This window comes from Antennarius striatus, chromosome 11 (genome assembly GCF_040054535.1).
Source record: "Antennarius striatus isolate MH-2024 chromosome 11, ASM4005453v1, whole genome shotgun sequence".
NCBI lineage: Eukaryota > Metazoa > Chordata > Actinopteri > Lophiiformes > Antennariidae > Antennarius > Antennarius striatus.
This window is the reverse complement of record NC_090786.1, coordinates 758,631-782,807: the sequence shown is the minus strand read 5'-3', so window position 1 is coordinate 782,807 and position 24,177 is coordinate 758,631. Positions and strand designations below refer to the sequence as shown.

At 34.5% G+C, this 24,177-nt stretch overlaps 1 protein-coding gene across 1 annotated transcript in view; it reads right to left on the bottom strand.

Annotated features, from left to right (window-relative positions):
* Positions 1–24,177, bottom strand: part of LOC137603461 (protein phosphatase 1 regulatory subunit 1A-like) — a 28,125-nt gene that overhangs the window by 2,620 nt on the left and 1,328 nt on the right. The window contains exons 2-4 of the mRNA XM_068326953.1: positions 21,182–21,239; positions 2,285–2,319; positions 2,004–2,058 (exon numbers count right to left, since the gene is read on the bottom strand). Coding sequence (XP_068183054.1) covers positions 2,004–2,058; positions 2,285–2,319; positions 21,182–21,239 — 148 coding nt within the window. The remainder of the gene's footprint in view (positions 1–2,003; positions 2,059–2,284; positions 2,320–21,181; positions 21,240–24,177) is intronic.

The window sequence follows — 24,177 nt, the reverse complement described above, 5'->3', positions numbered from 1 at the left end:
CAGGGATCAGAAAGACCGCCGCCCCTTCTCCTGAACCCCCAAAGACTTTCATAAATTATTCAGGGAAGTCCATCACAAAAAGACAAGCTCTTTAGATGTGTTGTGAGTGGAAGCTAAACTTTTTAGCCAAGTTAAGAACACTCTTGCAGAGATGATGAATATAATTGTTCTAAAACTTCTATATATAACAATTCAATCTCCGCTGTCATCAGAGGAAGAGCTTTGTATTGCACGTCTCTAAAGCCTGAACCTATGCCTTTAGAAATGGCTGTCATTATGTTAAAGTATGTGAATGTACCAGTTTTTAAAGTGGAATCTGTTTCTTTCTAAAGTTACAGGTAATTTAGTGTCCACAAAGAAATTAACTTCATGAATAGAAGAATACAAAACTACATTCAAAATCTGAGACATCTAAGATGAAACCAAGAATAGAAAAGTCTTGATGGATTTCTAGAGCTGCGTTCTACCCAACCTCCCCTCCTCCACTGCCCACGACAACCTGACAGCTATGTCCGTTGCTTTGTTGAATACTGAACACTAAAAATAAGAGAAGTGGGAGTGAAACCAGAGAAAGGAGGACAAACAGCAGGTCAGGCAGCAAAGCAAGCAGAACCTCCAGACAAAATGATTTGAGCTGGAAGCCGGTGGGAGGACACGGGCGCGTCACAGCGCAGACGTCCTGCACATACCAGATCAGAACTAATGCTGGTCTACCCTCACCGGCCACTTTATTAGGCACACCTTGCTAGTTGGACCCCCTTTTTGCTTCAGAACTGCCTTAATCCTTTGTGGAATAGATTCAGCAGGGTTCTGGAAATGTTCCTCAGAGGGTTTGGTCCATATTGACGTGATAACATCACGCGGGTGCTGCAGATTTGTCGGCTGCACTGTAAATCTCCCGTTCAGAAGGTGCTCTAAGTCTGTGTAGGTTCTCAGTCATCCAGGTCATGGTTCTCCAAAGCTGTTGAGTCGATCCACTGGACGTTAAGAAAGTTCTTGAAGACGTTTCGTCTGTCATCCAGGAGACTTCTTCAGTTCTGAAGGTGGCTGATCATGTCACCACCACCAACAATCGTTGAGGAGCCAGACGGGTTTCAACGACGGTCGTTGGAATGTGAATAGCACTGACCACACCCCACAGGGTTAATAAGCTGGGACATGATCAGCCACCTTCAGAACTGAAGAAGTCTCTTGGATGAGATCCATCCTTTCATGTCATTGACGCCAAATTGTGACCCTACCACCCGAATGTCGCGGCAGAAATCGACTCATCAGACCAGGCAACGTTTTTCCAATCTTCTATTGTGTGATTCTGGTGATCCTACATGTATCATAGCCTCAGTTTCCTGTTCTTAGCTGACAGGCGTTGAACCCGGCGTGGTCTTCTGCTGCTGTAGCCCATCGGCTTGAAGGTTCCACAGGTTCAGAGATGTTCTGCTGCAGACCTCAGTTGTAACAAATGGTTATTTGAGTTCCTGTTTCCTTCCTACCAGCTCGAATCCGTCTGGCCATTCTCCTCTGACCTCTGGCATCAACAAGAAATCTTTGCCAACAAAACTGCTGCTCACTGGATATTTTCTCTTTTTTGGACCATCCTCCATAAACCCTGAAGATGGTGGTGCCTAAAAATCCCAGTGGATCAGTGTCTGACATTTGCTAATGAGAAATTTGCATGAACAAGCAGTTGGACAGGTGTGGCTGATAAAGTGGCCATCTGATATAGCTAAGTAATATTTTCATTTTTATTTATTTTCATTTATTTTCTCGTCTCGATCTGCAACTCACTGCCCACTTCCCTCTCGTAGGTCATTATATTTTATTTTGGATGCTTGACCGTTTGATGGACATCTGGTTTCTATTCATCCAATGTGTCTGCCCTCCCCTCATCACCATTCCCTCACACAGTCGCTAAAGCTGCTGCTCAGCCGGACCTGAGACTCATACATAAAATCTTTCTTTCTGTATTTTCAGACATGGTGCACATTTTGCTGTCCTTTGTTTACCTTTCACGCTGGGGGGCACGAAGGTGCTCTGCTTTCTCTGAGAGGCGTCTGAATCCTGGAGACATGGAGGAACAAACAGATTGGAACACAGCCAGGCTTCATCTTTGTTGTTCTACTGAAACTGTCCAGGTACCCATTGTTCTCAGTGTCGACTGCCACCTCTTAACATCAGAACATTCTTTTTCTGCGTGTGTGTGTGTGTGTGTGTGTGTGTGTGTGTGTGTGTGTGTGTGTGTGTGTGTGCGTGTGCGTGTGTGTGTTTTTGGTGTGTTAACACACACCTGTGTTTCTCCACCAGCGTTTTGATCTCCAACATCTGCAGGAAAGACCAAACAGCAGTGTTAGATCTGAACATTTTCATTTGGCACCATTCCATTTCTAAATCAGTACCACAGACTCCCCCCCCTCTCCCTCGGGCGTAGTGTTGCTCAATCTGCTAGTTCCCACCCCATTGGCCAGGTTGGCCTCAGCAGTCGCGATCCCTCTGAGAGGAGATGCTAATGGTCACTGGAGGCGTTTGTTAATGAAGTTTGTCAGTTCTGGCTGCAGGAATTCCTGAGAGCAGAGTAAGAAGTCACCTGTTCCACACCATATATACACATATATTTAAAAAGATGATGGTTCAGGGTTATGGTGGAAAGAAAATGAGGAAATCTGCTTTCTACCACGACCAAGCACTTTCCTGACATCCAAAATTATATTGACTTAACATCTCTTCAAGAAGGAAACAGAAATATCAGGATTTATTGAAGAGAAAATATTAACAGAAAAATTTCTGGAAATAATACAACAACTTAAGGTGCAATATGTGCTCTTTCTTCAGTCCATAAAGCTCAGTAGAAACCACTAAAGGTGATCAGCTGTGAAGCCTGCAGCCTGTCATACAACCACACTGGAACCAGACCCAGAGAGCCGAGCTTACAGAACAGATTCAGGCCCATTATTCAATGAGTTAGTTGCTGCGTGGGATTTATAAGAGCTGAAAGCCAGCAAGCATGCACACACACATTCTCTCTCTCTAGGCACTCCAGGCATCCATCAGTCCAGTCTGAACAGTGAGATCACTTTACAAAAGCTACAGCAGGAATCTAATAAAGGCTCCATTATAGCTGCTGCTGTTCCAGCTCCCTTCATCCCATCTCCACCCACCCGGGTATCTAATATTCCTATCCGATTAAAGCCAACCAGAAAACGCATCAGCCTCACCCCTTACCAACCCTAACTCTAAACCTAACCCTAACCCTACGCTTAAACTTTAACCTAACCCCTAACCCTAACGCCCTAACCCGCATGTGTAAAACTCAAGGCCCGGGGGCCAAATGTGGCCCGCCACATCATTTTTTGTGGCCCGCGAGAGCACAAAATGTCAGAGTGTCTAAAAATAAATAAGTCAAAAGTGTACTTTTACCAAAACTACATTTCCTACAATGCAGTAGTTCAGCCCATTTTAACACTGACAAAAACATTTTGTACAACGTTGATATCCTAGCTTGTGTTTGATGTTATTTTTCTTTATTCATTGATAGCTTGATCCTTGATTTATGGAATTATGTGGGTTTAATAACCCAACAGATTTATAACAGATAAACAAACATCTTTTTCTGGGCAACTGTAATGTTTGTAACTTGAATAAGTAATAATACCAAACAGTTTTGGTGTTTTTTCTGTAATTTTTTCTGTTTCTCTTCTGATTTTGTACAATTTTCTCCATTTTCCCAAATGTTCTCTCATTTTACTTCATTTTTCCATTTTTTTGTAAATTTGTCTGTTTTCCTACAGATTTTCTGAAGTTTTCTACCTCATTTTCCCTTAATTTCTCTCATTTTACCTCTTTTTTTTTTAAATTCTGTCAGTTTTTCTGTTTTTCTATGGATTTTGTGCAGTTTTGTACCTCAATTTTCCCCCTTTTTCCCTTATTCCTGTCATTTTACCTCATTTTTTTGATTTTTTTTCTGTCAATTTTTTTTGTTTTTAATTCTGATTAAGTACAATTTTCTCTCATTTTCCCAAATTTCGTCTTATTTTACTTAAATTTTTCAAAAAAAATTTCTGACGATTTTTCTGTTTTCATCCTGGTTTTATACAATTTTCTCTCATTTTCCCAAATTTTGTCTTATTTTACTTAATTTTTCCATTTTTTTCTGTCAATTTTTCTGTTTTTCTTCTGATTTTGTACAATTTTCTCTCATTTTCCCAAATTTCGTCTTTTTACTTCATTTTTTTCAATTTATTTTTCTCTTGATTTTTCTGTTTTCGTCCTGATTTTGTACAATTTTCTCTCGTTTTCCCAAATTTTGTCTTATTTTAATTCATTTTTCCAATTTTTTCTGTCAATTTTTCTCTTTTTCTATGGATTTTGTGCAGTTTTGCACCTCATTTTTCCCCAGTTTCCCTTAAATTCTCTCATTTTACCTCATTTTTTCCATTTTTTTTCTGTCAATTTTTCTGTATTCTGACTTTGTACAATTTTCTTGCATTTTCCCAAATTTTTTCTTCTTCTACTTCATTTTTCCAAATTTTTCTGTCAATTTAAGGTTAGGTTTAGGGTTAGGGTTACCTCATTTTTTGCATTTTTTTTCTGTCAATTTTTCTATTTTTATTCTGATTTTGTACAATTTTCTTCCATTTTCCCAAATTTTTTCTTATTTTACTTCATTTTTCCAACTTTTTCTGTCAATTTAGGGTTAGGGTTAGGGTTAGGGTTAGCTCCTTTTTTCCATTTTTTTTAGGGTTAGGGTTACCTCATTATTTCCATTTTTTTTCCTATCAATTTTTCTATTTTTATTCTGATTTTGTACAATTTTCTCTCGTTTTCCCAAATTTACTCTTATTTTACTTCATTTTTTCCCCATTTTTTTTCCTGTCAAGTTAGGGTTAGGGTTAGGGTTAGCTCCTTTTTTCCATTTTTTTTAGGGTTAGGGTTAGGGTTACCTCATTTTTTTCCATATTTGTTCCTATCAATTTTTCTTTTCTTATTCTGATTTTGTACAATTTTCTCCCATTTTCCAGAATTTTTCCTTATTTTACTTAATTTTTTTAATTTTTTCATTCAATTTAGTGTTAGAGTTAGGGTGGATAGGGTTAGGGTTAGGATTACCTAATATTTTCCATTTTTTGACAGAAAACAAATGAAAAAAAGGAGGTAACCCTAACTCTAACCCTAACCACCCTAACCCTAACCCTAACCACCCTAACCCTAACCCTAACCCTAAATTGACAGAAAAATTTAGAAAAATAGAGTAAAATAAGACAAAATTTGGGAAAATGGGAGAAAATTGTACAAAATCAGAATAAAAACAGAAAAATCGTCAGAAAAAAAAGGGAAAAAAATAGGCAACCCTAACCCTAACCCTGACCCTATCCATCCTGACCCTAACCCTAACCCTACATTGACAGAAAAAAATGGGGAAAAAATGAGGTAACCCTAACCCTAACCCTAACCACCCTAACCCTAAATTGACAGAAAAAATTGGAAAAATGAAGTCAAATAAGAAAAAATTTGGGAAAACGAGAGAAAATTATACAAAATAAAAATAAAAACAGAAAAATTGACAGGAAAAAAAATGGAAAAAATGAGGTAACCCTAACCCTAACCCTAACCACCCTAACCCTAACCCTAACCCTAAATTGACAGAAAAAATTGGAAAAATGAAGTCAAATAAGAAAAAATTTGGGAAAACGAGAGAAAATTGTACAAAATAAAAATAAAAACAGAAAAATTGACAGGAAAAAACATGGAAAAAATGAGGTAACCCTAACCCTAACCCTATCCACCCTAACCCTAATTTTTTCTGTCAATTTAGGGTTAGGGTTAGGGTTACCTCATTTTTTCCATTTTTTGACAAAAAAAAAAAATGAAAAAAAAGAGGTAACCCTATCCCTAACCACCCTAACCCTAACCCTATCCACCCTAACCCTAACCTTAACCCTAAATTGACAGAAAAATAATGGGGGGAAAAATGACGTAAAATAAGAAAAAATTTGTGAAAACGAAAGAAAATTGTACAGAATAAAAATAAAAACAGAAAAATTGACAGGAAAAAAAATGGAAAAATGAGGTAACCCTAACCCTAACCCTTATTTTATTTCATTTTTCTAATTTTTTGTGTCAATTTAGGGTTAGGGTTAGGGTGGTTAGAGTTAGGGTTAGGGTTACCTCATTTTTTCCGATTTTTTTTATGTAAATTTTTCTCTTTTTATTCTGATTTTGTACAATTTTCTCTCCTTTTCCCAGATTTTTTCTTATTTTACGTCATTTTTTTCCCATTTTTTTACCTGTCAATTTAGGGTTAGGGTAAGGGTTAGGATTAGGGTTAGGGTTACCTCCTTTTTTCCATTTTTTTTCCTATCAATTTGTCTTTTTTTATTCTGATTTTGTACAATTTTCTCCCATTTTCCCAAATTTATTCTTATTTTATTTCATTTTTCTAATTTTTTGTGTCCATTTAGGGTTAGGGTTAGGGTGGTTAGGGTTAGGGTTAGGGTTACCTCATTTTTTCCATTTTATTTAATGTATATTTTTTTATGCTTTTATTCTGATTTTGTACAATTTTCTCTCGTTTTTCCAAATTTTTTCTTATTTTACGTCATTTTTTTCCCATTTTTTTCCTGTCAATTTAGGGTTAGGGTTAGGGTTACCTCCTTTTTTCCATTTTTTTTAGCGTTAAGGTTAGGGTTAGCTCATTGTTTCCTTTTTCTCTGTCAATTTTTCTGTTTTTATTCTTATTTTGTACAATTTTCTCTCGTTTTCCCAAATTTTTTCTTATTTTACTTCATTTTTTCCCCATTTTTTTCCTGTCAATTTAGGGTTAGGGTTAGGGTTACCTCATTTTTTTACATTTTTTTTTCTTATCAATTTTTCTTTTTTATTCTGATTTTGTACAATTTTCTCTCATTTTCCCAATTTTTTTCTTATTTTATTGCATTTTTCTAATTTTTTCTGTCAATTTAGGGTCAGGGTTTGGGTGGGTAGGGTTAGGGTTAGGGTTACCTTATTTTTTCCATTTTTTTTCCTGTCAGTATTCTGTTTTTATTCTGATTTTGTACAATTTTCTCTCGTTTTCCCAAATTTACTCTTATTTTACTTCATTTTTTCCCCATTTTTTTTCCTGTCAATTTCGGGTTAGGGTTAGGGTTAGCTCCTTTTTTCCATTTTTTTTCCTATCAATTTTTCTTTTTTTATTCTGATTTTGTACAATTTTGTCCCATTTTCCATAATTTTTCCTTATTTTACTTAATTTTTCTAATTTTTTCATTCAATTTAGTGTTAGAGTTAGGGTGGATACGGTTAGGGTTAGGGTTAGGATTACCTAATTTTTTCCATTTTTTGACAGAAAACAAATGAAAAAAATGAGGTAACCCTAACCCTAACCACCTTAACCCTAACCCTAACCACCCTAACCCTAACCCTAACCCTAAATTGACAGAAAAATGTAGAAAAATGAAGTAAAATAAGACAAAATTTGGGAAAATGGGAGAAAATTGTACAAAATAAAAATAAAAACAGAAAAATTGACAGAAAAAAAATCGAAAATATGAGGTAACCCTATCCCTAACCCTATCCTTCCTAACCCTAACCCTAACCCTACATTGACAGAAAAAAATGAGGAAAAAATGAGGTAACCCTAACCCTAACCCTATCCATCCTAACCCTAACCCTAACCCTACATTGACAGAAAAAAATTGGGGGGAAAATGAGGTAACCCTAACCCTAACCCTAACCCTATCCATCCTAACCCTAACCCTAACCCTACATTGACAGAAAAAAATGAGGAAAAAATGAGGTAACCCTAACCCTAACCCTATCCATCCTAACCCTAACCCTAAATTGACAGAAAAAATTTGGAAAAATGAAGTCAAATACGAAAAAATTTGGGAAAACGAGAGAAAATTGTACAAAATAAAAATAAAAACAGAAAAATGACAGAAAAGAATGGGAAAAAAATGAGGTAACCCTAACCCTAACCCTTATTTTTTCTGTCAATTTAGGGTTAGGGTTAGGGTTACCTCATTTTTTCCATTTTTTGACAGAGAAAAAAATGAAAAAAATGAGGTAACCCTAACCCTAACCCTAACCCTAACCCTAACCCTACATTGACAGAAAAAAATGGAAAAAAATGAGGTAACCCTAACCCTAACCCTAACCCTAACCATCCTAACCCTAACCCTAAATTGACAGGAAAAAATTGAAAAATGAAGTCAAATAAGAAAAAATTTGGGAAAACGAGAGAAAATTGTACAAAATAAAAATAAAAACAGAAAAAATGACAGAAAAAAATGGGAAAAAAATGAGGTAACCCTAACCCAAACCCTATCCATCCTAACCCTAACCCTAACCCTACATTGACAGAAAAAATGGGGAAAAAATGAGGTAACCCTAACCCTAAATGAGGTAACCCTAACCCTAACCCTTATTTTTTCTGTCAATTTAGGGTTAGGGTTAGGGTTACCTCATTTTTTCCATTTTTTGACAGAGAAAAAAATGAAAAAAATGAGGTAACCCTAACCCAAACCCTATCCATCCTAACCCTAACCCTAACCCTACATTGACAGAAAAAAATGGGGAAAAAATGAGGTAACCCTAACCCTATCCATCCTAACCCTAACCCTACATTGACAGAAAAAAATGAGGAAAAAATGAGGTAACCCTAACCCTAACCCTATCCATCCTAACCCTAACCCTAACCCTACATTGACAGAAAAAAATGAGGAAAAAATGAGGTAACCCTAACCCTAACCCTATCCATCCTAACCCTAACCCTAACCCTACATTGACAGAAAAAAATGGGGGAAAATGAGGTAACCCTTACCCTAACCCTAACCACCCTAACCCTAACCCTACATTGACAGAAAAAATTTGGAAAAATGAAGTCAAATACGAAAAAATTTGGGAAAACGAGAGAAAATTGTACAAAATAAAAATAAAAACAGAAAAATGACAGAAAAGAATGGGAAAAAAATGAGGTAACCCTAACCCTAACCCTTATTTTTTCTGTCAATTTAGGGTTAGGGTTAGGGTTACCTCATTTTTTCCATTTTTTGACAGAGAAAAAAATGAAAAAAATGAGGTAACCCTAACCCTAACCCTAACCCTATCCATCCTAACCCTAACCCTAACCCTACATTGACAGAAAAAAATGGAAAAAAATGAGGTAACCCTAACCCTAACCCTAACCATCCTAACCCTAACCCTAAATTGACAGGAAAAAATTGAAAAATGAAGTCAAATAAGAAAAAATTTGGGAAAACGAGAGAAAATTGTACAAAATAAAAATAAAAACAGAAAAAATGACAGAAAAAAATGGGGAAAAAATGAGGTAACCCTAACCCAAACCCTATCCATCCTAACCCTAACCCTAACCCTACATTGACAGAAAAAAATGGGGAAAAAATGAGGTAACCCTAACCCTAACCCTATCCATCCTAACCCTAACCCTAACCCTACATTGACAGAAAAAAATGAGGAAAAAATGAGGTAACCCTAACCCAAACCCTATCCATCCTAACCCTAACCCTAACCCTACATTGACAGAAAAAAATGGGGAAAAAATGAGGTAACCCTAACCCTAACCCTATCCATCCTAACCCTAACCCTAACCCTACATTGACAGAAAAAAATGAGGAAAAAATGAGGTAACCCTAACCCTAACCCTATCCATCCTAACCCTAACCCTAACCCTACATTGACAGAAAAAAATGGGGGAAAATGAGGTAACCCTAACCCTAACCCTAACCACCCTAACCCTAAATTGACAGAAAAAATTTGGAAAAATGAAGTTAAATACGAAAAAATTTGGGAAAACGAGAGAAAATTGTACAAAATAAAAATAAAAACAGAAAAATGACAGAAAAGAATGGGAAAAAAAATGAGGTAACCCTAACCCTAACCCTTATTTTTTCTGTCAATTTAGGGTTAGGGTTAGGGTTAGGGTTACCTCATTTTTTCCATTTTTTGACAGAGAAAAAAATGAAAAAAATGAGGTAACCCTAACCCTAACCACCCTAACCCTAACCCTATCCACCCTAACCCTAACCTTAACCCTAAACTGACAGAAAAAATTGGAAAATGAAGTCAAATAATACAAAATTTGGGAAAAAGATAGAAAATTGTACAAAATAAAAATAAAAACAGAAAAATTGACAGGAAAAAAAATGGAAAAAATGAGGTAACCCTAACCCTAACCCTAAACTGACAGAAAAAAAATGGGGAAAAAAATGACGTAAAAAAAGAAAAAATTTGGGAAAACAAGAGAAAATTGTACAAAATCAGAATAAAAACAGAAAAATTGACAGGAAAAAAAATCGAAAATGAGGTAACCCTAACCCTAACCCTAACCCTATCCAGTCTAACCCTAACCCTAACCCTAAATTGACAGAAAAAATTGGGCAAACAAAGTAAAATAAGACAAATTTTGGGAAAACGAGAGAAAATTGTACAAAATCAGAATAAAAAAAGAAAAATTGACAGAAAAAAAATGTAAAAAATGAGGTAACCCTAACCCTAACCCTATCCACCCTAACCCTAACCCTAACCCTAAATTGACAGGAAAAAAAAAAAGTAAAACATAAATGAAGTAAAATAAGAAAAAATTTGGGAAAACGAGAGAAAATTGTACAAAATCAGAATAAAAACAGGTTAGGCTGTTAGGGTTAGGGTTGGGTTAGGGTTAGGGCTACCTCATTTTTTCCATTTTTTTTCCTATCAATTTTTCTGTTTTTATTCTGATTTTGTAACATTTTCTCCCATTTTCCCAAATTTATTCTTATTTTATTTCATTTTTCTAATTTTTTCTGTCAATTTAGGGTTAGGGTGGTTATGGTTAGGGTTAGGGTTAAATCCTTTTTTCCATTTTTTTAGGGTTAGGGTTAGGGTTATCTCATTTTTTCCTTTTGTTTCTGTCAATTTTTCAGTTTTTAATCTAATTTTGTACAATTTTCTCTCGTTTTCCCAAATTTGTTCTTTTTTACTTAATTTTTCTAATTTTTTGTGTCAATTTAGGGTTAGGGTTAGGGTAGTTAGGGTTAGGGTTAGGGTTTCCTCATTTTTTCCATTTTTTTAAATGTAAATTTTTCTGTTTTTATTCTGATTTTGTACAATTTTCTCTCGTTTTCACAAATTTTTTCTTATTTTACGTCATTTTTTCCCCATTTTTTTTCCTGTCAATTTAGGGTTAGGGTTAGGGTTAGGGTTACCTAATTTTTTCCATTTTTTTTCCTGTCAATTTTTCTGTTTTTATTCTGATTTTGTACAATTTTCTCTCGTTTTCCCAAATTTATTCTTATTTTACTTAATTTTTCTAATTTTTTCTGTCAATTTAGGGTTAGGGTTACCTCATTTTTTACATTTTTTTTAGGGTTAAGGTTAGGGTTACCTTATTTTTTTATTTTTTTTCTATCAATTTTTCTGTTCTTGTTCTGATTTTGTACAATTTTCTCCCAGTTTCCCAAATTTATTCTTATTTTATTTCATTTTTCTAATTTTTTCTGTCAATTTAGGGTTAGGGTTAGGGTTGTTAGGGTTAGTGTTAGGGTTACCTCATTTTTTCCATTTTTTTTCCTGTCAATTTTTCTGTTTTTATTCTTATTTTGTACAATTTTCTCTCGTTTTCCCAAACTTATTCTTATTTTACTTAATTTTTCTAATTTCTTTCTGTCAGTTTAGGGTTAGGGTTATGGTGGTTAGGGTTAGGGTTAGGGTTACACATTTTTTCCATTTTTTTGAATGTAAATTTTCCTTTTTTTATTCTGATTTTGTACAATTTTCTCTCGTTTTCCCAAAATTTTTCTTATTTTACGTCATTTTTTCCCCATTTTTTTCCCTGTCAATTTAGGGTTAGGGTTAGGGTTACCTCATTTTTTCCATTTTTTTTTAGGGTTAGGGTTAGGGTTACCTCATTTTTTCCATTTTTTTTAGGGTTAGGGTTAGGGTTAGGGTTACCTCATTTTTTTCCATTTTTTTTCAGTCAATCTTTCTGTTTCTACTTTGATTTTGTACAATTTTCTGCCATTTTCCCAATTTTATTCTTATTTTATTTCATTTTTCTAATTTTTTCTGTCAATTTAGGGTTAGGGTTAGGGTGGTTAGGGTTAGGGTTAGGATTACCTTCTTTTATCCATTTTTTCTAATATCAATTTGTCTTTTTTTATTCAGATTTTTTACAATTTTCTCCCATTTTCCCAAATTTATTCTTATTTTATTTCCTTTTTCTAAATTTTTCTTTCAATTTAGGGTTAGGGTTAGGGTGGTTAGGGTTAGGGTTAGGGTTACCCCCTTTTATCCATTTTTTCTAATATCAATTTGTCTTTTTTTATTCTGATTTTTTACAATTTTCTCCCATTTTCCCAAATTTATTCTTATTTTATTTCATTTTTCTAAATTTTTCTGTCAATTTAGGGTTAGGGTTAGGGTGGTTAGGGTTAGGGTTAGGGTTACACATTTTTTTCATTTTTTTGAATGTAAATTTTCCTTTTTTTATTCTGATTTTGTACAATTTTCTCTCGTTTTCCCAAATTTTTTCTTATTTTACGTAATTTTTGTCTGATTTTTTTCCCTGTCAATTTAGGGTTAGGGTTAGGGTTACACACTTTTTCCATTTTTTTGAATGTAAATTTTCCTTTTTTTATTCTCATTTTGTACAATTTTCTCTCATTTTCCCAAATTTTTCTTATTTTACGTCATTTTTTTCCCATTTTTTTCCCTGTCAATTTTGGGGTTAGGGTTAGGGTTACCTCATTTTTTCCATTTTTTTTAAGGTTAGGGTTAGGGTTAGGGTTACCTCATTTTTTCCATTTTTTTAGGGTTAGGGTTAGGGTTAGGGTTACCTCATTTTTTCCATTTTTTTTCAGTCAATCTTTCTGTTTTTATTCTGATTTTTTACAATTTTCTCCCATTTTCCCAAATTTATTCTTATTTTATTTCATTTTTCTAAATTTTTCTGTCAATTTAGGGTTAGGGTTAGGGTGGTTAGGGTTAGGGTTAGGGTTACCTCATTTTTTCCATTTTTTTTAGGGTTAGGGTTAGGGTTACCTCATTTTTTCCTTTTTTTTTTAGGGGTAGGGTTAGGGTTAGGGTTACCTCATTTTTTCCATTTTTTTTAGGGTTAGGGTTACCTAATTTTTTTCCATTTTTTTTCAGTCAATCTTTCTGTTTCTATTTTGATTTTGTACAATTTTCTGCCATTTTCCCAATTTTATTCTTATTTTATTTCATTTTTCTAAATTTTTCTGTCAATTTAGGGTTAGGTTTAGGTTGGTTAGGGTTAGGGTTAGGGTTACACATTTTTTCCATTTTTTTGAATGTAAATTTTCCTTTTTTTATTCTGATTTTGTACAATTTTTTCTCGTTTTCCCAAATTTTTTCTTATTTTACGTCATTTTTTTCTGATTTTTTTCCCTGTCAATTTAGGGTTAGGGTTAGGGTTACCTCATTTTTTCCATTTTTTTTAGGGTTAGGGTTAGGGTTACACATTTTTTCCATTTATTTGAATGTAAATTTTCCTTTTTTATTCTGATTTCGTACAATTTTCTCTCGTTTTCCCAAATTTTTTCTTATTTTACGTCATTTTTTTCCCATTTTTTCCCTGTCAATTTAGGGTTAGGGTTACCTCATTTTTTCCATTTTTTTTAGGGTTAGGGTTAGGGTTAGGGTTAGGGTTAGGGTTACACATTTTTTTCATTTTTTTGAATTTAAATTTTCCTTTTTTTATTCTGATTTTTCCATTTTTTTAGGGTTAGGGTTAGGGTTAGGGTTACCTCATTTTTTCCATTTTTTTAGGGTTAGGGTTAGGGTTAGGGTTACCTCATTTTTTCCATTTTTTTTCAGTCAATCTTTCTGTTTTTATTCTGATTTTTTACAATTTTCTCCCATTTTCCCAAATGTATTCTTATTTTATTTCATTTTTCTAAATTTTTATTTCAATTTAGGGTTAGGGTTAGGGTGGTTAGGGTTAGGGTTAGGGTTACACCTTTTTTTCATTTTTTTAATGTAAATTTTCCTTTTTTTATTCTGATTTTGTACAATTTTCTCTCGTTTTCCCAAATTTTTTCTTATTTTATTTCATTTTTCTAAATTTTTCTTTCAATTTAGGGTTAGGGTTAGGGTGGTTAGGGTTAGGGTTAGGGTTACCCCCTTTTATCCATTTTTTCTAATATCAATTTGTCTTTTTTTATTCTGATTTTTTACAATTTTCTCCCATTTTCCCAAATTTATTCTTATTTTATTTCATTTTTCTAAAATTTTCTGTCAATTTAGGGTTAGGGTTAGGGTGGTTAGGGTTAGGGTTAGGGTTACACATTTTTTCAATTTTTTTGAATGTAAATTTTCCTTTTTTTATTCTGATTTTGTACAATTTTCTCTCGTTTTCCCAAAATTTTTTCTTATTTTACGTAATTTTTGTCTGATTTTTTTCCCTGTCAATTTAGGGTTAGGGTTAGGGTTACACACTTTTTCCATTTTTTTGAATGTAAATTTTCCTTTTTTTATTCTCATTTTGTACAATTTTCTCTCGTTTTCCCAAATTTTTCTTATTTTACGTCATTTTTTTCCCATTTTTTTCCCTGTCAATTTTGGGGTTAGGGTTAGGGTTAGGGTTACCTCTTTTTTTCCATTTTTTTAGGGTTAGGGTTAGGGTTAGGGTTACCTCATTTTTTCCATTTTTTTTCAGTCAATCTTTCTGTTTTTATTCTGATTTTTTACAATTTTCTCCCATTTTCCCAAATTTATTCTTATTTTATTTCATTTTTCTAAATTTTTCTGTCAATTTAGGGTTAGGGTTAGGGTGGTTAGGGTTAGGGTTAGGGTTACCTCATTTTTTCCATTTTTTTTAGGGTTAGGGTTAGGGTTACCTCATTTTTTCCTTTTTTTTTTAGGGTTAGGGTTAGGGTTAGGGTTACCTCATTTTTTCCATTTTTTTTAGGGTTAGGGTTACCTAATTTTTTTCCATTTTTTTTCAGTCAATCTTTCTGTTTCTATTTTGATTTTGTACAATTTTCTGCCATTTTCCCAATTTTATTCTTATTTTATTTCATTTTTCTAAATTTTTCTGTCAATTTAGGGTTAGGGTTAGGGTGGTTAGGGTTAGGGTTAGGGTTACACATTTTTTCCATTTTTTTGAATGTAAATTTTCCTTTTTTTATTCTGATTTTGTACAATTTTTTCTCGTTTTCCCAAATTTTTTCTTATTTTACGTCATTTTTTTCTGATTTTTTTCCCTGTCAATTTAGGGTTAGGGTTAGGGTTACCTCATTTTTTCCATTTTTTTTAGGGTTAGGGTTAGGGTTACACATTTTTTCCATTTTTTTGAATGTAAATTTTCCTTTTTTATTCTGATTTCGTACAATTTTCTCTCGTTTTCCCAAATTTTTTCTTATTTTACGTCATTTTTTTCCCATTTTTTCCCTGTCAATTTAGGGTTAGGGTTAGGGTTACCTCATTTTTTCCATTTTTTTTGGGTTAGGGTTAGGGTTAGGGTTAGGGTTACACATTTTTTTCATTTTTTTGAATGTAAATTTTCCTTTTTTTATTCTGATTTTGTACAATTTTCTCTCGTTTTCCCAAATTTTTTCTTATTTTACGTCATTTTTTTCCCATTTTTTTCCCTGACAATTTAGGGTTAGTGTTACCTCATTTTTTCCATTTTTTTTAGGGTTAGGGTTAGGGTTACCTCAATTTTTCCATTTTTTTTAGGGTTAGGGTTAGGGTTAGGGTTAGGGTTACCTCATTTTTTCCATTTTTTTTAGGGTTAGGGTTACCTAATTTTTTTCCATTTTTTTTCAGTCAATCTTTCTGTTTCTATTTTGATTTTGTACAATTTTCTGCCATTTTCCCAATTTTATTCTTATTTTATTTCATTTTTCTAAATTTTTCTGTCAATTTAGGGTTAGGGTTAGGGTGGTTAGGGTTAGGGTTAGGGTTACACATTTTTTCCATTTTTTTGAATGTAAATTTTCCTTTTTTTATTCTGATTTTGTACAATTTTCTCTCGTTTTCCCAAATTTTTTCTTATTTTACGTCATTTTTTTCCCATTTTTTTCCCTGTCAATTTAGGGTTAGGGTTAGGGTTACCTCATTTTTTCCATTTTTTTTAGGGTTAGGGTTAGGGTTACACATTTTTTCCATTTTTTTGAATGTAAATTTTCCTTTTTTTATTCTGATTTTGTACAATTTTCTCTCGTTTTCCCAAATTTTTTCTTATTTTACGTCATTTTTTTCCCATTTTTTTCCTTGTCAATTTAGGGTTAGGGTTAGGGTTACCTAATTTTTTCCATTTTTTTTAGGGTTAGGGTTAGGGTTAGGGTTACCTCATTTTTTCCATTTTTTTTAGGGTTAGGGTTAGGGTTAGGGTTAGGGTTACCTCATTTTTTCCATTTTTTTTTGGGTTAGGGTTAGGGTTACCTCATTTTTTCCATTTTTTTTCAGTCAATGTTTCTGTTACCATTTTGATTTTGTACAATTTTCTGCCATTTTCCCAATTTTATTCTTATTTTATTTCATTTTTCTAAATTTTTCTGTCAATTTAGGGTTGGGGTTAGGGTGGTTAGGGTTAGGGTTACACATTTTTTTCATTTTTTTGAATGTAATTTTTCCTTTTTTTATTCTGATTTTGTACAATTTTCTCTCGTTTTCCCAAATTTTTTCTTATTTTACGTCATTTTTTCCCCATTTTTTTCCCTTTCAATTTAGGGTTAGGGTTAGGGTTACCTCATTTTTTTCATTTTTTTTCCTGTCAATTTTTCTGTTTTTATTCTGATTTTCTACAATTTTCTCTCGTTTTCCCAAATTTATTCTTATTTTATTTAATTTTTCTAATTTTTTCTGTCAATTAAGGGTTAGGGTTAGGGTGGTTAGGGTTAGGGTTAGGGTTACCTCCTTTTATCCATTTTTTTTCCTATCAATTTTTCTTTTTTTATTCAGATTTTTTACAATTTTCTCCCATTTTCCCACATTTATTCTTATTTTATTTCATTTTTCTAATTTTTTGTGTCCATTTAGGGTTAGGGTTAGGGTGGTTAGGGTTAGGGTTAGGGTTACCTCCTTTTATCCATTTTTTTTCCTATCAATTTTTCTTTTTTTATTCAGATTTTGTACAATTTTCTCTCGTTTTCCCAAATTTATTCTTATTTTACGTCATTTTTTTCCCATTTTTTCCCCTGACAATTTAGGGTTAGGGTTACCTCATTTTTTCCATTTTTTTTAGGGTTAGGGTTAGGGTTACCTCATTTTTTCCATTTTTTTTAGGGTTAGGGTTAGGGTTAGGGTTAGGGTTACCCCCTTTTATCCATTTTTTCTAATATCAATTTGTCTTTTTTTATTCTGATTTTGTACAATTTTCTCCCATTTTCCCACATTTATTCTTATTTTATTTCATTTTTCTAAATTTTTCTGTCAATTTAGGGTTAGGGTTAGGGTGGTTAGGGTTAGGGTTAGGGTTACACATTTTTTCCATTTTTTTGAATGTAAATTTTCCTTTTTTTATTCTGATTTTGTACAATTTTTTCTCGTTTTCCCAAATTTTTTCTTATTTTACGTCATTTTTTTCTGATTTTTTTCCCTGTCAATTTAGGGTTAGGGTTAGGGTTACCTCATTTTTTCCATTTTTTTTAGGGTTAGGGTTAGGGTTACCTCATTTTTTCCATTTTTTTTAGGGTTAGGGTTAGGGTTAGGGTTAGGGTTAGGGTTACCTCATTTTTTCCATTTTTTTTCAGTCAATGTTTCTGTTACCATTTTGATTTTGTACAATTTTCTGCCATTTTCCCAATTTTATTCTTATTTTATTTCATTTTTCTAAATTTTTCTGTCAATTTAGGGTTAGGGTTAGGGTGGTTAGGGTTAGGGTTAGGGTTACACATTTTTTTCATTTTTTTGAATGTAATTTTTCCTTTTTTTATTCTGATTTTTTACAATTTTCTCTCGTTTTCCCAAATTTTTTCTTATTTTACGTCATTTTTCCCCATTTTTTTCCCTTTCAATTTAGGGTTAGGGTTAGGGTTACCTCATTTTTTCCATTTTTTTTCCTGTCAATTTTTCTGTTTTTATTCTGATTTTCTACAATTTTCTCTCGTTTTCCCAAATTTATTCTTATTTTATTTAATTTTTCTAATTTTTTCTGTCAATTTAGGGTTAGGGTTAGGGTGGTTAGGGTTAGGATTAGGGTTAGCACCTTTTATCCATTTTTTTTCCTATCAATTTTTCTTTTTTTATTCAGATTTTGTACAATTTTCTCTCGTTTTCCCAAATTTATTCTTATTTTACTTAATTTTTCTAAATTTTTCCTTTCAATTTAGGGTTAGGGTTAGGGTGATTACGGTTAGGGTTAGGGTTTCCTCATTTTTTCCATTTTTTTTAAATGTAAATCTTTCTTTTATTATGCTGATTTTGTACAATTTTCTCTCGTTTTCCCAAATTTTTTATTATTTTACGTCATTTTTTTCCCATTTTTTTCCCTTTCAATTTAGGGTTAGGGTAGGGTTAGGGTTACCCCCTTTTTTCCATTTTTTCTAATATCAATTTGTCTTTTATTATGCTGATTTTGTACAATTTTCTCTCGTTTTCCCAAATTTTTTATTATTTTACGTCATTTTTTTCCCATTTTTTTCCCTTTCAATTTAGGGTTAGGGTAGGGTTAGGGTTACCCCCTTTTTTCCATTTTTTCTAATATCAATTTGTCTTTTTTTATTCTGATTTTGTACAATTTTCTCTCGTTTTCCCAAATTTTTTCTTATTTTACGTCATTTTTTTCCCTGTCAATTTAGGGTTAGGGTTAGGGTTACACATTTTTTCCTTTTTTTTGAATGCAAATTTTCCTTTTTTTATTCTGATTTTGTACAATTTTCTCTCGTTTTCCCAAATTTTTTCTTATTTTACGTCATTTTTTTCCCTGTCAATTTAGGGTTAGGGTTAAGGTGTTTAGGGTTAGGGTTACATAATTTTTTCCATTTTTTTTCCTGTCAATTTTTCTGTTTTTATTCTGATTTTGTACAATTTTCTCCCATTTTCCCAAATTTACTTTTATTTTACTTCTTTTTTTTTTCAGTCAATTTAGGGTTAGGGTTAGCTCATTTTTTCCTTTTTTTTTCCTGTCAATTTTTCTGTTTTTATTCTGATTTTGTACAATTTTGTCTCGTTTTCCCAAATTTTTTCTTATTTTACTTCATTTTTTTTGCATTTTTTTTTCTGTCAATTTAGGGTTACGGTGGTTATGGTTAGGGTTAGGGTTACCTCGTTTTCTCCATTTTTTTTCCTGTCAATTTTTCTGTTTTTATTCTGATTTTGTACAATTTGCTCCCATTTTCCCAAATTTATTCTTATTTTATTTCATTTTTCTAAGTTTTTCTGTCAATTTAGGGTTAGGGTTAGGGTGGTTTGGGTTAGGGTTAGGGTTAGGGTTAGGGTTAGGGCGGTTAGGGTAAGGGTTACCTCATTTTTTTATTTTTTTTTCTGTCAATTTTTCTGTTTTTCTTCTGATTTTGTACAAATTTCTACCTCATTTTCCCTAATATTTTCTCATTCTACCTCATTTTTCCCCTTTTTCTATTTTTTTCTCATTTTACCTAATCTTTGATATTTTTCTGATTTCTTTTTCTTCTGATTGTTCAATTGTACCAACAGATCAGTCTAAAAAAAATTTTTTTTCGACCAGTCAGTCTAATAAAAGTAAGTTTTTTAGGCCCGAAAACAAGTTGTTTTTTTAGACCAACCAATAAGTCAAAAAATAAATCTTTTTTAGACTGAGTGGTCAAACAGAAATTTTTTTTTCTGACTGAAAAAAAAATTTTCTGACTGTTTTTTTTTTTTTCCAGTCAGTCTAGAACAGTGGGGGGTTTTTTACCGGTTGGTTGGCCCAAAAAATTTTTATTTCAACCAGCAAGCCTAAAAAACTTTTTTTCGACCGGGAGGTCTAAAAAAATAATTTTCGGTTGGTTGGGTTAAGAAAAAAAATTTTCAATCAGTTGTCCTCCGGTCAAAAAAATTTTTTTCGTTCGGTCGGTCAGTGTAAAAAAAAATTTTTCATCTAGTTGGTCGAAACAAAAAAAGTAATTTGGACTGATAGGTCAGTCTGAAAAAATGGGGGTTTCCGGTCGGTTGGTCAGTATAAAAAAGTCAAAAATTTTTTGACTAGTTGGTCTAAAAACAATTTTTGTTTTCATCTGGTCAATCTAAAAATGTTTTGACTGGTCCCTCTAAAAAAATGGTTTTTTTGGTCAGTCGTTAAAAAAAATTTTTTTCGGTCAGTCAGTCTAAAAATAAATTATTTTTTGACCGGTCGCTTTAAAAAAAATTTTCTTTCAACTGATTGGTCACTTGGCGGCACGGTGGCGCAGTGGTTAGCGCTGCCGCCTCACAACACGGCGGACCCGGATTCGAGTCCCACTGGGTTCTCTCCGGGTTCTCCGGCTTCCCCCCCCTTCAGAAACATGCGCTTCAGGTTGATTGGCCGTTCCAAATTGCCCGTAGGAATGAGTGTGTGTGTGCATGGTTGTGTGTCTTTGTGTGTGGCTCCGCGGTGCACTGGCGTCATGCCCGGAGTGCCCCCCGCCTCGCGCCCTATGCTGCCAAGATAGGCTCCGGCTCCCCGTGACCCGCTGCGGCAGATGAAGCGGCAGAAAATGAATGAATGAATGAATGAATGAATGAATGAATAAATGACAGTCGACAAAACTTTTTTTTCTGTCGGTTGGTCTAGAATTTTTTTTCTTAACCAGTCGGTCGATCGGCCTACGACAATGTTTGTTTGGGTCGTTCTGTCGTCCGTTCTGGGTTTTTTGTAGTCGGTCGGAAAAAATTTTTCGATCGGGGGATCGGCGGGGGGGGGGGGGTCAGTCGGTCGGTCAGTCAGTGAAAGAAAATGGGAGTTTTTGGTCCGTCAGTCTAAAAAAATAGGGTTTTTTGTTGGCTGGTCGGTCGAAGTTGGTCAGTCGGTCTAGAAAAGTTTTTTGGGTCAGGCGGTCGACAAAATTTTCTTTGGTCGGTCAGTCGGTCGGTCTAAAAAATTAGAAAGGAATTGGGATCAGTGTGAACTCTTGTCCTGTAATAAACTAGATGCTGCGCCCCATCCCCCACCCTAACACCCCAGTGATAACAGGGCCACAGGGTGAGGACGGGGTGGACATGCTGCTCAGTTGACGGGTTTGGATAGAAGTTGGATGTCTCTCCCTCTCTCCCCGTTTCGTCTCTGTCTCACCTGGACCAGGTTGTGTGTAGATCTGCAGGGTGGCTGGAGTCGGTCTCCTGCGACGGATCTGAGGTGAACAGACACACGCTGCTGGTTGTTGTTTGCTACAAAGTCATTCGCTTGTTTTATTCTCGTCATTTGTTCGTAGAAAGTCTCAGTGCATTTTGACCCACCTGTTCAAATAAAGATGACTTTCAAATGAAAATGTTTTTGTCCCAATTCCCATTGACCCTCAGCTGCGCTCCTATTGGTGGGGACCTCTGTCACACACTACCACTCATTTTTAACACTTTCTTTTCCACTTAAGAGGAAACTTTAACCCTTGGGGACTGATTGGTACCAAAAGTGACATTTTTGTTGTTTTTATGTTTTTCTTTCCCAATAAATCAGTCAATTAAAAGGCTAAATATATTAAATTTTGCCAGTCATTTTCTTTCAACTTTATTTTCTAAATTCCTTAATGCCTGTCATTGGAAGTGTATAGAATAGTAGATTGTCACCGTGTACACACAGGAACCAATTGGTACAAAAATGGTCTCATTGACTCCCATTATAACCACATATTTTTCATATGCTATAGGCATATATATATATATAATATATTAATATATTATATATGCATATTATATATATTACTATATACAATAATGCTGCCATGTTATAATGCAACATGATCTTCATTGTCTGCAGCAAGCCACTGTCCCCACATTGACCCCACAGCCCAGACACAGACCCACCGTCTGTGTTTACTCCTCCTGTTTACTCCTCCTGTTCTTATTTTCGTTCCTTCATTCACAACAACTACCTTCATGAAAGGTAGTTGGTGTGACAGAAGGACATGAAAAAGGACATGATTTGTTTTGCAGGTCTGTGTTTACACACCTGCAAAAATATGTATTTCCATTCATCCAATAGGTGAGCGGAGGCTTCTTTTGATCCAGCAAAATTTGCTGGATCAAAAGAAGTCACTGTAGATAAATGGTCGCTTTTAGGGGCCGTTGTTCATTCAAACAATACATGCCTTCCAAACCAGCCAAGTACGGACTCAAAATCTGGGCTTTGTGTGATGTCCAGACCTCTTACGCGTGGAGGCTCCAGGTTTATACGGGGAGGTCTGCGTCAGCTCCGGTGGAGCGCAACCAAGGAATGCGTGTGGCACTGGAGCTCACTGAATCGCTCCAGGGCCACACGCTGACCACGGACAAATTTTTTTTTACATCTTTTCCGCTGGCTGGGGGGGCTGGCTGTGCTCCCCCCGCAGCTCTTAGACAGTAAACAGCGGCAAGTGCAGTCATCGTTGTTCGGATTCACGCATGAAGACAGCGATCGTGTCATATGTCGTCCCCCCCCCAAAAAAAACAAAACAAAACAAACGTGCTTCTCCTGAGCACAAAACACCGGGAACCAGAGGTCCAGGAATCGGGGAAAAAACCCCCACAAATAATAATGGACTATAATCGCTGCAAAGGAGCCGTCGACCACCTGGACCAGGTATTTACGCATCACTTATTTATTTCACTTACTGGTATTTATTTACTGTTACTCACTACGTTTGATTGTGCGATATAGCAATAGCCTATGCACTTTATTTCGTTGAATATTTTTCTATTTATCAAGAGGGATGTGTGAAATTGTATGCATATCATTCATGTAATTTGTTTTTCTTCCGCAGGCTTGTGGCACCTACTCCTGCAGCCGGCAAACGCGCCGCTGGCCCAGGTGTCTTTTTTATCACATGGTCCATGTTTCCTGCTACAACGCCTTCCGTCTTTTCTTGTCTGTGTACCCCGGCTGGAACAGCTCTCGGTCCACGAAACGCCACCTTTTTTTGGAGCAGCTCGGCGCAGCGCTCGTCACCCCAGCAATGGAGAACCGACCGCGGATGCCTAGAGCACCGTTTTCGGCGAGCCTGGTCCGTGAAGTCCAGGGCCGGGCCAATCAAGAGGAAGATGGGGCAGGGGAGGAGCCACAGCCGGTCCCGGCCAAATCACGTAAGACTCGCATATGCTGTGCGCTGATCAGAAGGGAGTGTGGAGCCAGTGCGCAAAGTGTTACGCACATGCATGCAAGAGGCAAACAAGATTATCTGTGAGTCGTGTTTCAAGTGCCAGTAAACATTCATTCTCACACACGCACGCACGCACACACACACACACACACACACACACACACACACACACACACACACACACACACACACACACACACACACACAACAACAACAACAAAACATACCATACCACGGCATACACTGCACAAATATTGTTCTTATGTTTGAAATTTAATGAATGTTGAAATGTTTATATGTATAATAAAATATATAGTTGTACGAAGGTCTCATTTTTGTTTGTCTGCACCGGACACGTTGCCATAGCGAGGCGCATACAATTTCATGACATGATCCGTTTTGGACCATTAGCCAATGTGTTCATTAACTTTAAAATTCTCTTTGTACCAAAAACTAATTATGCATTAAAGTTAATATTGTTACCAATTACTGGCATGGTCAAGGTTGTAATATCTTTATCAGAAATATTTAACCATATGCAAATTTTTCTAAATATTCCATATTTTGTGTTTTTCCCATTGGAAGAAAAAGAGGGTTGTCATGGCAAATTCCATATAGACATATATAATAATAAAAAAAACTTTATATCTATGAATAGGGCTGAAGTAATGGAAAAGATCAGATGCACTGAAAGAAAAAAATATTTCTGTATGGCATGTTTTTTTTAGACTTTTATGAAATGTCAATTTTTTGTCTCTTTTGGTTAAAGTGTTTAGAAAAGCCAAAATTCTCATTGTACCAAAAACTAATAATGCATTAAAGTTAATAATCCTACCAATTGTTGGTATGGTCAAGGTTGTAATATCTTTATCAGAAGTATTTAACTGTCCACTAACTTTTGGAAATATTCCACATTTTGTGTTTTTCCCATTGGAAGAAAAAGAGGGTTGTAATGGCAAATTCCATATAGACATATATAATAATGGAAAAACTTTAT